This window comes from Lolium rigidum, unplaced genomic scaffold, assembly GCF_022539505.1.
Source record: "Lolium rigidum isolate FL_2022 unplaced genomic scaffold, APGP_CSIRO_Lrig_0.1 contig_30536_1, whole genome shotgun sequence".
NCBI lineage: Eukaryota > Viridiplantae > Streptophyta > Magnoliopsida > Poales > Poaceae > Lolium > Lolium rigidum.
Window position 1 is genome coordinate 158,614 of NW_025900146.1, and position 15,036 is coordinate 173,649.

The following is a 15,036-nucleotide window of genomic DNA, read 5'->3' on the forward strand; positions in this document are numbered from 1 at the left end:
AGTCTAACTAATCAGAAAGATGGCGATATTAAAGGAAATATAAATCAGCTATCATGTCGAAGCACTGTGAGTCAATCAATCATGAAGAGCCATGTGATGTGTCACTGGTAAACTTCAAACCAGCCAGTTAGAATGCATTACTTAAATAGAGTTATACATATCTAGATAAATGTGGATATGAGATGCTCCATAGCTTGTGTAACTATGCAGGATGACGCATGTGGAAAACTATAGACCATCAGTTCGCAGAGAAGTAAAACAGTCTGTAGAATAGAGGTAGTTTGGCTTGCATGGAGCTGGTTTGGATAATAAGACTAGTTCAGTGATCATATCTTGCAATACTTCTTCAACAAAAGATGTTTTTTGTTAAAACAAACACACAAACATCTTTCATTTTTTAATGCATCTAGAGGTTTTTTACATAAAAGAGTACAGTGAAATACATAATGCTTAACCACCTGACAGGGGCAATAAACAATATACCTCAACGGCTCAACGTAGATTTTAAATAAGCTAGCATTTGATATGAAAAAAGCAGTGGCTGTTCAAATGGTTCCACTGGAACATGGATACAGATAAATGTAACAGCAGTACAAAAAGATGGGAATGATCTGTCAATCTCAGAATTATGGTATCATAGAACGGCAGTTATGGTCATTGCATGCAGAATTTGAAGAAAGAAAATTGAGCATTTTACACAAGTTTATCCTATTACAACTTACAACCGCATCATCAATAATCAAATCAAACAGTCAAGATACTATTCTCTCCACTCCCTTATGTAGGGCATATTAGTTTTCATTAAGACAAGACCTTGACCAAGGGAGATTTAACAGAAGCTCACAGACAAACAATTACATCAAATTTAGGATTAGATATCACACTTAATCTTTGAAGGAGCAGAATAGACCAATAATTTAAAACAACAAGGGGCATCACTTTGTCTCAATACTTTACAATCAAGGCAACTAGACAGATCTCAGCTGATCATATTAGCATCTAGAGCAATCTAAAGTAGTTTCTGCTGCCTAGACACTAAGGCTCTAAAGGCTATCTTCTGTACATGTACTTCGAGAGAGGGAAACTGACACTCCTGGCAACCTGTCAAATAATAGAGTAAGCATTCATAAAACTGAATGCGAGAATAAGGTATTTAACGACATAACTGTAATTTATTGTCGATTTAACAAACAAAAAAATGTTACGAGATGTTCACCTTCAGAGCTAAATCTTCATCAATATTAGATCGATATCTACCTGAGCCTTCTAATGGGCAGCTTCGGCTTTTAGAGAGGAAATTAGAATTGCACAGCGTTGACAATTGCAGTAGAACATCTGACATCAAAGCATTCATTCCACTTCCACCCATGATAGTGTCTTCGCATTCAACTTCATCAAGCATATCCTCTGACACTGATGTGATGCACTGAAATATAGCCAAGAGCCTCTCGAGAGGAAATGTACCTGGACCCTTCATAAGCAACTCTTCAGCCATGGTATCCTTTCTATCTATCGAGGCCTGAGAGCTCCTGCAATAAAAAAAAACAGCAGTGTAAACATCTAATCTAATAAGCCTTCAAAATTTCGACAAATCTAGAGATGATATCGTATGGCATACTTCCTCTTGCGGTTCCGGCTATCGGTTCCTCCAGTGGCATCAAACAATGCTGCATCCAGAGTAGCAGGGTTCCTTGAAGCCAAAAAGGCGGACAGCAGTAGATACTTCGCAGACACGGACATGTGGAACTCCAATTCACTTGAGAGACCATCTCTACCACCAAACTGCCTTTTAACACTACCCTTTCCACCAGAAATACCATCTTTGCAATCATCCAGTGAAGCTCTGATGGGGACACTGAATGTCTCGTTCTGTGCCACGGCCAAATGTGGTTGTAGATGTTCATACAACCGCCGCCTGATACCCTCATCAGGAACCCCATTCAAGCTCCCCAGTGGCTCACAGTACCTCCTGAAAAGTGGCTCCAGCACGGCCGCCAGTTCATCAACCCTCCTTGTCACCCGGAATAAGGGCTTCAGCACCACACTGCCCAAGCACCAAAATGACGAAAAAAAAGATCCATCATCAAGCATGCTGCAGAGGAGTCGCTAATTATGCAAAATACAATACAGGACAATCCATTCAAACCTGAATTGGATGAACAAAAAGGTAGTAGCACACCACTTACCTCAGGAATGACGAGTAGAGCTTCGGATTGGGCTGGCCACGCATCAGAATGCCATGAACCTCATCCACAGTATAATCCGGGAAGTAAACATGGTTCGGCTCGACAGAGCCAGTCATGGTGTAGTACGCATCAGGCGCTGCGCTGCTGACGTACACGAGCACGACCTGCGGCAACCGGAGGAGGTCATGCAGGCGGAGGAGAAGTGAAACAAGCTGGCCGCCCTTGTCCCAGCCCCTGACGACCTCCAGGTTGTCGAACACCAGATACACGTTCTCGCCCTGGGAAACGACGCCAGCAAGGGCGTCGCGCAGGGCGGGGACGAAGTCGGAGGGCTTGTCAGGGACGCGCTGGCGAGAGGAAGTAGAGGATGATGGCGCCTTGAGCTGGGAGAGGATGGAGGCGAAGAGCGCGCGCGGGGAGGGGAGGGAGCGGAGCGCGGCGTAGACGAGGGGCGGGGTGGGGCGGAGGTGGAGGCGGAGGTGGCGCAGCGCGAGGAGCAGCGCGCGCGTCTTGCCCGTGGCGGCGCCCCCGTGGAGCAGGACCGGGAGCGCGGGCGCGGGCGCGAGCAGCCGGAGCAGGTCCCTGGCCTGCGCGCGGCGGCCCGGCAGCGCCTCGAGGAGCGCGGCGAGCGGGTTGTCGTCCGTTGGTTCGTCGGCGGCGGGGAGTGGGCGTTTGTGGGAGGATTTGGGCCGGGATTTGGTGGGGGAGGACGGGGAATCGGGGACGGGGCCGGCGGTGGGGAGTTGGCGTTTGTGCGAGGATTTGGGCCGGGATTTGGTAGGGGAGGACGGGGAATCGGGAACGGGGGCGGCGGCGGCGAGGAGTTGGCGTCTGGGCGATGGCTTGGGCCGGGATTTGGGAGGGGAGGACGGCGAATCAGGAGCGGCGGCGGCGAGGAGTTGGCGTCGGGGCGAGGGCTTTGACCTGGATTTGGGAGGGGAGGAGGGCGAATCGGGAGCGGAGGTGGAAGCCCGGGTGGTGCGGCGCGGGGTGACGGGCTGGGACATGGCGGCGGAGGAGGAGGCGGGAGCTAGATGGCGGCCGGCGGCGCGGGGTGGTCGTCGGAACCCTAAGTAGCCGAGTAGAAGGGGAACGACGACGGGGAGCGGGAATTGGGAAATTTTTGGGCGCGCGCCGTGGGCTGGATGAAAGGCCGCGGAATGCCGAATGCGGCGCAGATTGGGCCGTCTTGCGTAGTTCAAGGACGATCTACTGGAGTAAATGGGTAGGCCTCAAAACCATCTAGCCCAGTTAGCGACTGAACATGGGCTGAGAGATTTACGATGTATTGACAGGCCAGGCCTCAGTAAAGTGGGCTAGCGGAATTGATTGACCTGATGACCACTAGAAGGCCCACTTTAGGGATGGGTTAAGATTGTTTTTTTTCCTTCCAATAACATCATTTTGTGATTATTGCTGCGAAACAACTTTGTTTATAGTTTCACCTTGTATGTCGGTGTTTTACTATTGTCACTGAAGTATGCTTGATTCGATACACGCTCTTGGAAATATTACAATGTGACCATCCATGAATGTAGGTTCTTCTCTTACCATGTAAACTAACATTAGTTCTCCGAAAAAAACATTAGTTCACAATGACTTTTAAACTTACTTGATTTGTTGCTACGGGATAACAAATCAATGTAGAGACATTGTTTGACTTGATTTCCGTCGTAAATATATGTGCGGTGAGCGAGGTACTTGTGTGATTTTTTACCACATCAGAACAAAACAACTAGTTTTCCCATATATTTTCTTTGTATGGCAAGAGATCGGCCAAAAGTAAGCATGGACATATATGTAGAGACTAAAATATGAGAAAGTTGCTAAACAAAACTGCTTCCCACCATTGTCTTGTTGATATCTAAGGGTGATAGCGTTATTTTGCGCCATTTCATTAGCTTCGATTTTCCTTTTCCCTAACTTGTCACGTTCATAAGCTTAAAATGAAAACCGACCTGTCCATACTTGTTCTGTCACCTCAAAATTTCAAGAAGGAAAAGGATATACGATACTAAAGCTGATCTTATTTAGCATGGAGGCGACTTTCCTTTTTTATACGTGGAGAATTATAGGGATCTAGAATGATAAGATAGTAAAAATGATACTCCCTCCATCACAAAATGTAAGACACCCTTAATTTTTGCTGGTCAACAACTTACAACTTTTGCTATGATTTATATTTAAAATACATTCAAACAATTAGCATAAAAATATACAAGATGAACGGAATGGTACACTTTATATTCGTAATCCATATAATTTGGAATATATTAATGGTCAAAGTCAGTGCATCAAAGACCAATTTTTATTGGAATTCGATTAATCAGTTACAAAACAAGAGAGCTGTTTCATCCTTGTTTTAAAGAAATATCAAAATTAATAGAAAGTAAAAAAATGCAACCTTTTTTTTTTATTTTAATAAATATCCTTATTTAGGTAATAACTAGGTAACGAAGTTATTTGATTAACTTTTTTAATTTAATCAATTAAACCCATTCTTCATTTTTGCTTATTCTTTTTATTTATTCCTTCAGAAAGAGATAAGAATTGGTTTGGTGAATCGGAAACAATTTTATTTTATAGAAAAATTAAAGTAAAAATTGCAATGAAGGAAAAAAACGTGTCTTACATTTTGTTACGGGAAGAGTATTAGGGGTTGTTTCGTTCCCAATCACAATTTGCCAAGCCAAAATTTGGCAATTTGGTAAGTGATTGGTTGTTGCCACACTTTATCATTCATATGATCCACATGTCAGAGAGTGAAATCTTTGGCAATTTTTACCATACTTTGTGATTCTAATTTCTTAGCCACACTTTTGTAGCTTCCGCACATGGCAAATTTAGGCTTGGCAAACAAATAGACCCTTATTAAGCATGTTTGCAACTTTTTTTCTTTGTACATAAATTGTAACAGAAATCTAATACTCCATCCGTCGCATGAAACATATCAAAAGTTTGTTAAAATTTAGATGTATCTAGATATTATTTACGGTCTATATACATTTATTTAAATTAAAACAAGTTGCAGACAAGTTTAATGAGACGGAGGTACTATAGTTACCATGCATGGGAAAATTTTCCTTTATATCATGTGGGGCAATCCTTAAAGAGCACTAAGCTCCCAGGGTTGCGGGCGTTGCTCGTTGCTCTGCCGGTCGTTTTCATGGGCCCCGCACCATCTTTTCCTGGCCCGCGTACGTGTCCTCGTGAAGCGCTGTCGCGCTGGCTAGGATCGCGAAGTCGGTTTCGCCTTCTTTTGACCAGGGCTTCTGTCTCTCCTCCTTTCTTTGATCGGCGGCAGGTGTGGTCGGCGAGGCGTTCTGTTCCTTCTCCGTCGGCTCTGTGGCGGCGCGTGCGGCTTTGGGTGGCAGCCGCGGTGACCGGCCGTTTTTTGTACCCTTTGGCCAAAATGCAGATCGGATCAACCAAAGGAATTCCCAAATCGCTCGTGCCTTCCCGTGCAGCGGACCAGAACAGAGGAGATCGAGCGGGAGCGCCGCCGCCGCCGCACGCCGCCCACCACGAACGGAGCGCCCACCACTCCTCTAACTGAATTCTTGTTGATTGGCTAGCAGGCTGCAGGCCAGCCGTCAGCAGAATAGCAACGACCTTTTTTTCTTCCTCGACGGCGTTCAGCAATACAACGCTGATGCCAGCGTCGCCCGTCAGACGCCAAGCATCATCGAGGGCTCCGTGCTGATCATGTCCCGGACCGGAGTTGGACTCGCCATGTTCAGAATGGCTGAGCTTAGATTTAGCTACGTAGAACAGTCTTAGGAAATTGACAAGAGGCATGTAAATCAATTTATGAATTGGTTGGTCGCATATGCAGGACTGTCATGGCGCTGCAGAAGAAGATCATCGTCTGTGGTGCCGGCCTGAACGCGCTGGGCATGGCGGTGGCGGTGGCGCTGAGGTTCATCGCTGGACGGGCAGCCACCACGGCCGGAGCTGTCGCTTTTGGGCTCCGTGGAGACGTCCCGCGTCTTGCCATCATACATGTCAGATTCTACGGGTTTTTGTCTTTGATATGTACCACATTGACATGTTCAGTGCACTAATAATGTTCTGCTTCACCTGGTGATGTATCGTCGACATGCCACGCTTCCTCAGTCCATCACTACGTTCGTGTTGGCCCAGGAGTACGACCTGCATGCCGATGTTCTCAGCACCGTGTAAGTAGCTTAGCTAAGTCTGGTTGGGTAGGCTTGATTACTGAAGATGTTTTGCTCCACTGACTGAAACTGTATGTTTTGCTGAATCTTGCAGGGTCATATTTGAGAGATTGGCGTCGTTGCCCATGTTAATTGTGTACTACATTGTTCTAGGTTTCGTCGGATAAGTTTAGTCCCAGGTCCCATCTTCCTAGGGACTAAGTAATACAGGTTATAACTGTAACTTGCTCTCCAGTAAATAATGATACTGCAGAGCACAGGGGTGAACATTCCCTGCTGTGCTTTCTTTCGCGCAACAACTGATATAGTACTATACTCGGCAAATCACATGCAAGATAATGTAGATCCTTAGATATGCAGACAATGCGCCTAGGTATTCAGGAATTAGTGCAAACAATAGATACTAAACACACCACTTTACAATGAGTACCATTTTATCTTCCGTAATAATGCATATTATATTTTTTTATGAGATCTATAGTGATGCATAATATAAAACTCATAAAAGAGAGACTAAATAATGAAAGTAGCTCCGCGCGCCCAATAACATCTGATTTGCAGCGAGCAGACATTATGCCTTATCACTTTTGCTTGACAATTAGATGCAATTGATGGAAATGATAAGAATGTTGAAATTCTCTCTCTCACGAACACGCCTTTTAAATTTCAACGATTACCCGATCCTAACAATATCTCACTTTTGCAGGCTATCACCTGGTTTAGAGCATTTATAGCAGATACTACATTTGGCCGAAACCCGGAAAATAACCGTCAGTGATGCGGTACCGGGCTGAAATAACGTCCCGTAAATATATGGCAAAAATGTGCGAGCCTATTTTCTTCTTTCATCAAACCCCATCGCTTCGTCAAATGCTGCTTACACACGAATTTTGGGCCGAGCTATTCAGCTTGGTGCATTGTTGGCGCTAGGAAAAAAAATTCAGGTAGTTGGTTCCCTTCCGTGGCCGAAGCAGGCAAGTTCCCGGTGAACCTCGGCCAATCTCCGGAGAATCTTGCGTAGCAAGAGTACGACGAGGCCACGTGCGGAGCATGGGGCATTGGAGCAACTCGCGGTCGAGCTCGGGCCAAGCCGATCAATCTCCGCTCGGGACGGGAGGCGGACCGCCGAGCGGCAGCCGATATTGGCTCGTGCGGGAGGTGGCGGAGATGCGGAGGGCCGAGCGGCACGCGGGGAGTGGTGGGTGGCTCGTGGCATGGCCGAGTGGTGAGCGGGAGGCCGTCGGCTGCGGTCGAGCGACGGGCGGGAGGCGGCGGGACGCCCGAGCGTCAGGCGAGCAGTCAACCGGTGCGGGAGGTGGCCGCGCAGTGGATGGCGGGTGGGCGCTCGGTGCGGGAGGTGGTCGAGTGGAAGATGGCACGCGGGTGGTCGGTAGCTCTGCTCGCGTTTGGGGCATGTAGGGAAGAATGGATTTGGGAAAAAGAAGGAAATGGATTGGATCCACGAAAATTCCACGTTTTTACTGTCTATCCTATCCCTGCGATTTTCACCCTGTAAAATTTCGATGATGTTAATTGCATCCATGTTTTGGAGTTTCGCATTGTGCCGTATCTACTAGAGATCCTCTTAAATGCATGGGCAGATCACTCTCGAGAGGAAACGTCAAGAACTCATTGACTTAGGCCCACATATAAGAAAAACATCCATCATAAAGAAAAACGAGAATCAACTTACCTACAAAAGGGAATGCCTGAAAATCAGGGACGATCCGGTTAAGATCAAATACGAAAACCAAAGAAAAAAAAATGGAGAAAAATGCATGCCCAATAATCTAACCGAAGCATTGGAAGTCGGCGCGGCAAGACGCGCATGGACCATCTAGTAGGACACTAAAATAACATTAATTGGTACGTTTGTGGGGATCTCTGGAGCTACGTGAGACACCACCCCACTCACTAACAACTCCCCTTAATAATAAAATATGTTTTGCACCGGTTGTTACGTAACTTATCTCACAAAACCTATAATCCCAGATTATGTGATATGCAAAATGTAAGCTGTCTTAGAAAGCTAAATTAACTCTTTTTAAAAGGCTTATATAGTAGTAGGCAATAGCATCGTCATGCATGCACCGTCACCAAATTAAGTCTCCAGGGCACTCCAAAACGTTTAAGAACAACCACGAAGGCCCGGCAGGCTTCATCCGCACGTGCCATTGGGCGTTCGATCGGGCGTTCTTCCTTCCTATAGCTTCGGTCCCAGTCAATTGACGAGCATGTTAAGTTAGGGCAACTCCAGCGGAGCGACGCATTTTTACGTCCGTTTGTGTTATAGGATTGATGCACTAGCCATATTTTCAGTATTTTTAAGTAAGCCATGTACAATGCATAGGACTACCCCCCCCAAGGAGGTATCCTGAAAATCTTTGATTTAGTTTCGAGTAATAAACTAATAAAACCTTAATCAAAACTACTCAACTAGCCTAACCTAAAAAAAAAACCACCCTTCAATGGAAGAGTTTATGTTTTTTTTTTGCAAAATTTTTGTAAGTTTGAAATTGAACTTAATTGAACAAGTCAAGCAATTCTATTTGCTCACAATCACAATAAATTTGTCCACTACCTCGCCTGAACCTAAGCAAAAGAAAAAGAGATCTAAGAGACAGACCCGAATAAAGAAAAACATAGTAATCTTTGACGAATTAGGAAGCAAAAATATTCTTATTTTGATACAAGAAGAATCGGCGATATTTTCTTGTGCCGAATAGAGGATATTTTCCAAAAGGCCTATTTTAGTCCTTAGCGTGGGTTCGGTGCAAAGGCCGCAGAATCTTTTTTTTGTTTTTTTATATTGCACGAGCAAGGTCTTGAACTCAAAACCTCTTGGCTCTGATACCATATAGGATTGATGCACTAGCCATATTTTCCAAAAGACTAATCTGATAGAAGGAGACTAGCCACTAAATTTATATTCAACATGTGTCGCCCCGTTGAGAAAGATGCCCTTACTAGGTAACCTGATTCTCTCACCTAGTATCAGTGAAGCAATCGGCCGAGCACGCCAAGGATTCTTCTTGCCATTTGGTACGACCTTGTCGAGGCTAGCCGGAACCTCGATCGATCACAGCTTAGCAACCAAGTAAGCTCAGATTATCCCGGAGTAGATGGCAGCTCGTCACTCACGACATGCTGATGGAGACCTGCTAGCCGGTATAGTAGTGTATTATCATATCGCATCGCATCGCCTTTCAACATCAACATGATTACAAGGCGACACGGCGACAAAGTGTCAAGAGCAACAGCAATAAAAGAAGAAAGGGCACCACAGTACTTCAGTAACTTCCAATCCTGCTTGATGCTGTCGAGAGGTGAGTATATTTTAGTACTTCGAACCTGCGTGGGAGCTCTCTAGGGTTCACTTCAGTGTTCGGATGTAAAAGCGCACTAGGTCGATCATGGCATGGCTCTTCAGTAAACATTACTGCTTCCGTCCCAAAATATAAACATTTTATTACCGTTTTAGAATATAAGAATATAGTAGAATTTTTCAAAAAAAAAACAATATGGCACACTTTTTTAAAGAAAATATAGCACACCCTATAGAAGCTAGTCTAAACTATAATCGAAAAATAGTGCATAATGCAGGTGAAACTAATGTAGAATATGCACTAAAAATGTAATGTAAAATGGAGTAGACTCCAAAAAGCATTTATCTAAAACCTAGATACCTAGTAGAAACCCAAACGGTTCCTGGTTATTAGAAGTTTAAATATCTAAAAAAGGAAGATCGGGGAAATTGTGCTGAAAAAAAAGCAGTGTAAAATGGAGTAGACTCAAAAATCATTAATGTAGAACCTAAACACGTGATGTATAAAGATAAAGCAGATACGAAGAAGGCTCCCCGGTTAGTGACCGTGTGCATAGTCACCGACCCAAGTTTCCAGTTTCTGATTTTTTGGAGGATGAAAATGTCCTAAATGTTTGAAATTTCTAATGTTGTTTATAAAGCTTAAAACTCTAAAAAAAGAAATAGAAGGAAAGAGGAAACAGTGCTAATGTTGGTTGAAAGTACGTGGCCACTAAGAAGTTAGTAAGTTATATAGTGGGTGATCACTAAATAGCCTAACTCGAGTGAAGACCCAACCCAACCACCCAAGTTCAACTTTGTGAATTTAGGTTCTTACTAAAAATCTTGGTGTGGATGAGTCCCTTATCACTTCGCATTAGAAGTATTAGACAAAAAAAAACACAATACACATCAGTGCAATTGCAAAGTGTCAGTAGAAACTACCATAAAACTTAGTAGATTTTTTCTTAAAAAATATCAAATTAAACACCCACACCCATGTGTGGAAGTACATAAATATTTCCGTAAATTGGATATATTTATGAAAATCTCAACAAAACAAAGACATTGGTAAAAGCGATTTCAGCTTGGACTTCCCTCTGAGAGCATGAATTCCAGAGTTTTGAAAATGGATTTTTCAATAACCGACATCATGTCTTTAAAGATTTTTTAAAATGTTTGGACAACTATATAATAAATGGAATCTTACAAAATTAATGTGCACTCATTAGCGAAACACGTGAGCAGTCCTTGAAAGGTTTCCCCAACAAGCTAACCTAAAAAAGGTCCGACATCATATCTAAACGCCTTCCTCATGTGTAGGTTTCTCCGAGGCTGTGGCATAGACAAGGAAAGCGGAAGCACGCCACAATCATCTACGTATTGCTTATTCCAGTCTTGAACTCGGAACCTATGTTTTTTTTGCGAATCAGAACCTATGGTTAGAAACTGTATGACCTAACTAATTTAGATTGACAGGCCTCGCATCACTCTCTTTTGGTACCAAAACGATTTTGATGCATCGAATCGACTCTCGCACATCTCTAATTCCTCTATAAACAAATGGCAAAAGGTGTTCAATATATCTCAACATCCTCTATTGCCCGTCCTTTTTACAATGATTGTAACGCCCCCTTTCTTCCCGAACAAGGCGATGTTTGCGTAGAAAGCAACTTCATTTCATTTCTCTCTCTTTCTCTGAAAAAAGCAGTACAACCATATTTCCATTCACTCTCTCTTTAAATACATTTCCTTTCAGCGGCAAGGCGCGCGTGCTGACGAACAGTAGAAGCACACGGTCGCCGGTCTCCAAGATGTCGCGTCGAGAAAATGCAGGTGCGGCGAATGTGGAGAAGTTCAGAAGATGGAACAAACTTAACGCGAGTGGGGGTCGATGTGATGATCGGCCGGTGCGTGCATATGTTCCTCGATCCTCGCCCTCCCGCCGCTTTCCAACAGAAAAACACAGCGGCCAGTAAGCTAATTAGGAAGAGAGGAAGCATGATGAGAAGGCATGGGCCAGTGCCTAACTCGTCGTTATCGCTCGCTCGCCTCGTGTGCGTAGCTTTCAATCAGCATGTGATCATCGATTAGCATGCATGCATGCTTGCCCACCCGAGTTTGTGCTGCTAATGATGACCAGGCGCTTAAAATATTGATAAATACTTGCGTAACATTTTTTAACCGCAAATGCTTGCTTATAATCTTGTCTTACTAAGACCAAGGACAATAAATCCTAGTCAGCTGGCTATAAGAATTAAAATAATATATTGTTGCCTAGTTGGAGGAGAGAGAAGAGAAGTGGGCTCTTCTGCAAGAGCCAGCTCTAGCACGTGCTCCTAGGCACTATGTGAGAGTGAACGGTGAGTCATGCATTAATAAAGTAGTATAATTTTATAGCTCACTATTGTACATGTTGGCTCTAAAATAACTATAGATGACATGACACTTGGCTTATAGCCAACAGTAGAATCTACTATTGAACTTGCTCTAAGATGGATGTGATTCCCGGTCCATACCCTCTTGAATAATCCCCTGCCCCCTTCCGCCGGGCCAGACTGCCCTGGAGCGTTGTCGTTGGGCCCTCTACCCGCCCTCTGTCCCCACCCCTTCCCCCGTTGCCTCCGAAAACATCGCCAGATTTTTAACTGGGCGACACGGTGGTGGAGGAGCTTCCACTGTCTACGACCTGGGGTGGCAGCACCCTCACTGGCCTCGTCAACAACGGTGTCACAGGATGGCCGCGGCGAGCTGATCTCGATGAGCCTCTTCAACGATGGTCGACGATAGTGGGTGGTGGCAGTCGTCAGGGCCCCGGTCTGGGCCCAAATGTGCCTAGATGGGCCGTGGACAATGTGTTGTGTCTGCTGCATCACAATGTCATTGGCGACTACACTCAGAGGCATTTCTGGGAAAGTCCGGCAGCACGAGGACACCTGAAGAATGGTGGTGGTGGCCTCCTCCTCCACCGAAGGTGGTCGGCTGAATGGTTGTGGCAAATCTCTCAATCCCACGCCGAGTCCCGACGGCGAGTTTGGGGAGGCACAAATGCATGTGGCAACCGAGCCCCGACTCTAGTCATGGTCGGCGTTGGCGTTGTCCATGCATCGTTCCCTTGTCGAAGGCACCCTTGTTGCAGCCATCATATACTCACTCGTTCTGCTTTGGGGGTAATCCTAGATCTAGGACTCATACGGTGTGCATCTATCGCGTCGATAATGACGAGTCTTTGCGGCATGCGCAACGGAGTCTCGATGACAGACGTGAGATGATGGACTATGCGGATCTCTGTCATGAAGATGCTCATCGGTTCACGGCGGTGAGCCGGCGACAACTTCTAAGGCGAGTGCATGAGGCACTCGTGAAGGGTATGCTAGTCCAGATGTGTGCTCCTGTTTTGCTATAAGGTGACTTGGTTATGCCACAGTACCTACCTGGTGGGACGTTGGTTGTGTTTTTAGGCAATAAAACCATGATGGCATGTTCTCCACCCATATTCGGGGTTGTAGGTTTCGAGTGATGACTTCGGGGTTTCTTATGTACGATCTTGTTAGATATTTGTCAAATAAAATCTGAACAGGGACCTATGCATCTATCTGATGCAGAAACCGGGTCTCGACTATCTTTTCGAATAAAAAGACCTCTCGAATAACACACACCACGGATATCTTGCCATCTGCACCGTCCATTCCAGATCTGACGGGCGGAAGAGAGCCACCTGATCTCTCGCCAGGAATATAATCGCGAGGACCCCAAAACCGCCGAGTCGACGTAGACTCGCCGTCGATCAGCAAAAGCAGCGAGGGAAAGAAAGGGAGAATTCGATTCAGACTCATCGAGATGCTGCAATTCGTGACAACGATAAAATAACGTACACGCCTGAAACGGCCAAAAAATCTCGATCGGGACCGCGTGCCGCGCGCATCGGTACGCAGTCAAGTCTCCTCCCCCGGGCCAACGGCGTTCCGCTGCTGCACGCACGCGTCGCCGTCGCCATCGCCGGACCCTTTCCTGCTCCTTCACCTTCGATCTTCTCCACCGATGCTTCTGCAGCCAGTGCCCTGTGCACATCACGGCTGGGGCAGCATCTGCACCAACGCACACTACCATTCGATCGAGAGCATCGTGCTACCTAGCTTTTTCGAGGTTTTCATTTTCGCCAGGCGAGTCTATATATAAACAAATATCCTCAATCGCCACCTGCTCCTCTTGTCAGGAAAGCGTGTATCTGTTGTCGTCATTAGTCAGTGCTTGCTGCATTTGGTGTTGCCACAAGGTGCATGGCGGCATTCCATCACCTCTTTCTCTTGTTTATCACGCTAGTGGTTCTGCTGTTCCTGTACACGTTAGCTAGAAAGCGCTCTACCACTGCATTGTACGGAATTCCATTATATATGTATACAGTTTTGGGCTATTTGGTCTGCAGAATTTAAAAAATATAGAAATAGAAAAAATATAGGATTGACATGGCACGTCATATGTAATCAAAAATAAACGCATGATGGATGTGTCGATAGCTGTTGTTTCTTTGCATCACAAGAAAAACACATAATTTTAAAAGTATAGGAATAGAAAAACATAGAATTAGCTTGCCAAATCACATGTAATCTTACAAGAAATAAAAATGTTGGAATCTGTACCAGTAGCTGTTTGTTGGTTGCATCACAAGAAAAACACAGAAATTCGTGTGAACGGAAGGTGCATGTCACATCATCAGCGGTGGACCCAGAAAAAAATTAGGAGTGGGGACAAATAAAGTGACGGGTGCATTCCTTGTATAAATTTGTAAAATCTGAAAAAAAAAGTTCAAATTTGAACAAATATTGAAGGGATTCAGAAAATTGAGTGGGGACCTAGGCCCCCTCTCAGCTACACTTGGGTTCGCCCATGTGACGGAAAGAAAAAATCCTTTTTACAGAATTGATTGCAAAGTAGACCATCAAAGTAAAATTCATGGTTTTGGATCTCACAAACCAAACAGTTAGGCCAAACATGCCTTTAGTTTGGACATAAATACAATTTTCTTACGGAATGAAAATAGCCTGCACTTTTTTTTAGACCGAGATATATAAGTAGTACTCCTACATGACACCATACTGGAAGGCCATTCATCACGCCCACTACATTTGCTCTGACAGGTTGTGTATACACATCATCATGTCACATCCAGACAGTTATTTGTACATACGTTTTTGTGTCAAAAAATAGTTTGGGTTGGACATAAGTACAATTTTTCAGAAGATGAAAATGGACTGGACACTTTTCTTGAGACCTAGTGATATACGTAGCATTCCTAGAGTATCTCTAGTCGCGTTTCCCAAACCGTCCCCCAAAGAGATTTGGGACGCGCCGGACAAAAAACCGTTTC

The 15,036-nt window shown here is 45.0% G+C and overlaps 1 protein-coding gene across 2 annotated transcripts; it reads right to left on the reverse strand.

Moving 5' to 3' along the window:
* Positions 1 to 737: 737 nt before the first annotated feature.
* LOC124680918 (origin of replication complex subunit 5) lies at positions 738 to 3,193 on the reverse strand. Of its 2 annotated transcripts, none has more exons than XM_047215937.1 (5): positions 3,064 to 3,193; positions 2,187 to 2,856; positions 1,619 to 2,044; positions 1,217 to 1,529; positions 738 to 1,101 (listed from the first exon to the last, which is right to left on the reverse strand). In XM_047215937.1, exons 1-5 carry the CDS (start codon positions 3,191 to 3,193, stop codon positions 1,051 to 1,053), a joined length of 1,590 nt encoding a protein of 529 aa, XP_047071893.1. In that variant the 3' UTR covers positions 738 to 1,050. The 2 variants fall into 2 exon arrangements, with proteins under 2 accessions (XP_047071893.1, XP_047071892.1); XM_047215936.1 differs by having other exon boundaries at positions 2,187 to 2,832; positions 2,983 to 3,193.
* Between the last annotated feature and the right edge of the window lie 11,843 nt (positions 3,194 to 15,036).

Excerpts from the sequence above, each read along its gene's own strand:
- LOC124680918 (XM_047215936.1), bottom strand. The coding sequence starts at position 3,193 with ATGTCCCAGCCCGTCACCCCGCGCCGCACCACCCGGGCTTCCACCTCC. Across the intron at positions 2,833-2,982 it reads CGCCGCCGCCCCCGTTCCCG|CAACGGACGACAACCCGCTC; the intron begins ATTCCCCGTCCT and ends CCGCCGACGAAC. Across the intron at positions 1,102-1,216 it reads ATGAAGATTTAGCTCTGAAG|GTTGCCAGGAGTGTCAGTTT; the intron begins GTGAACATCTCG and ends ATTATTTGACAG.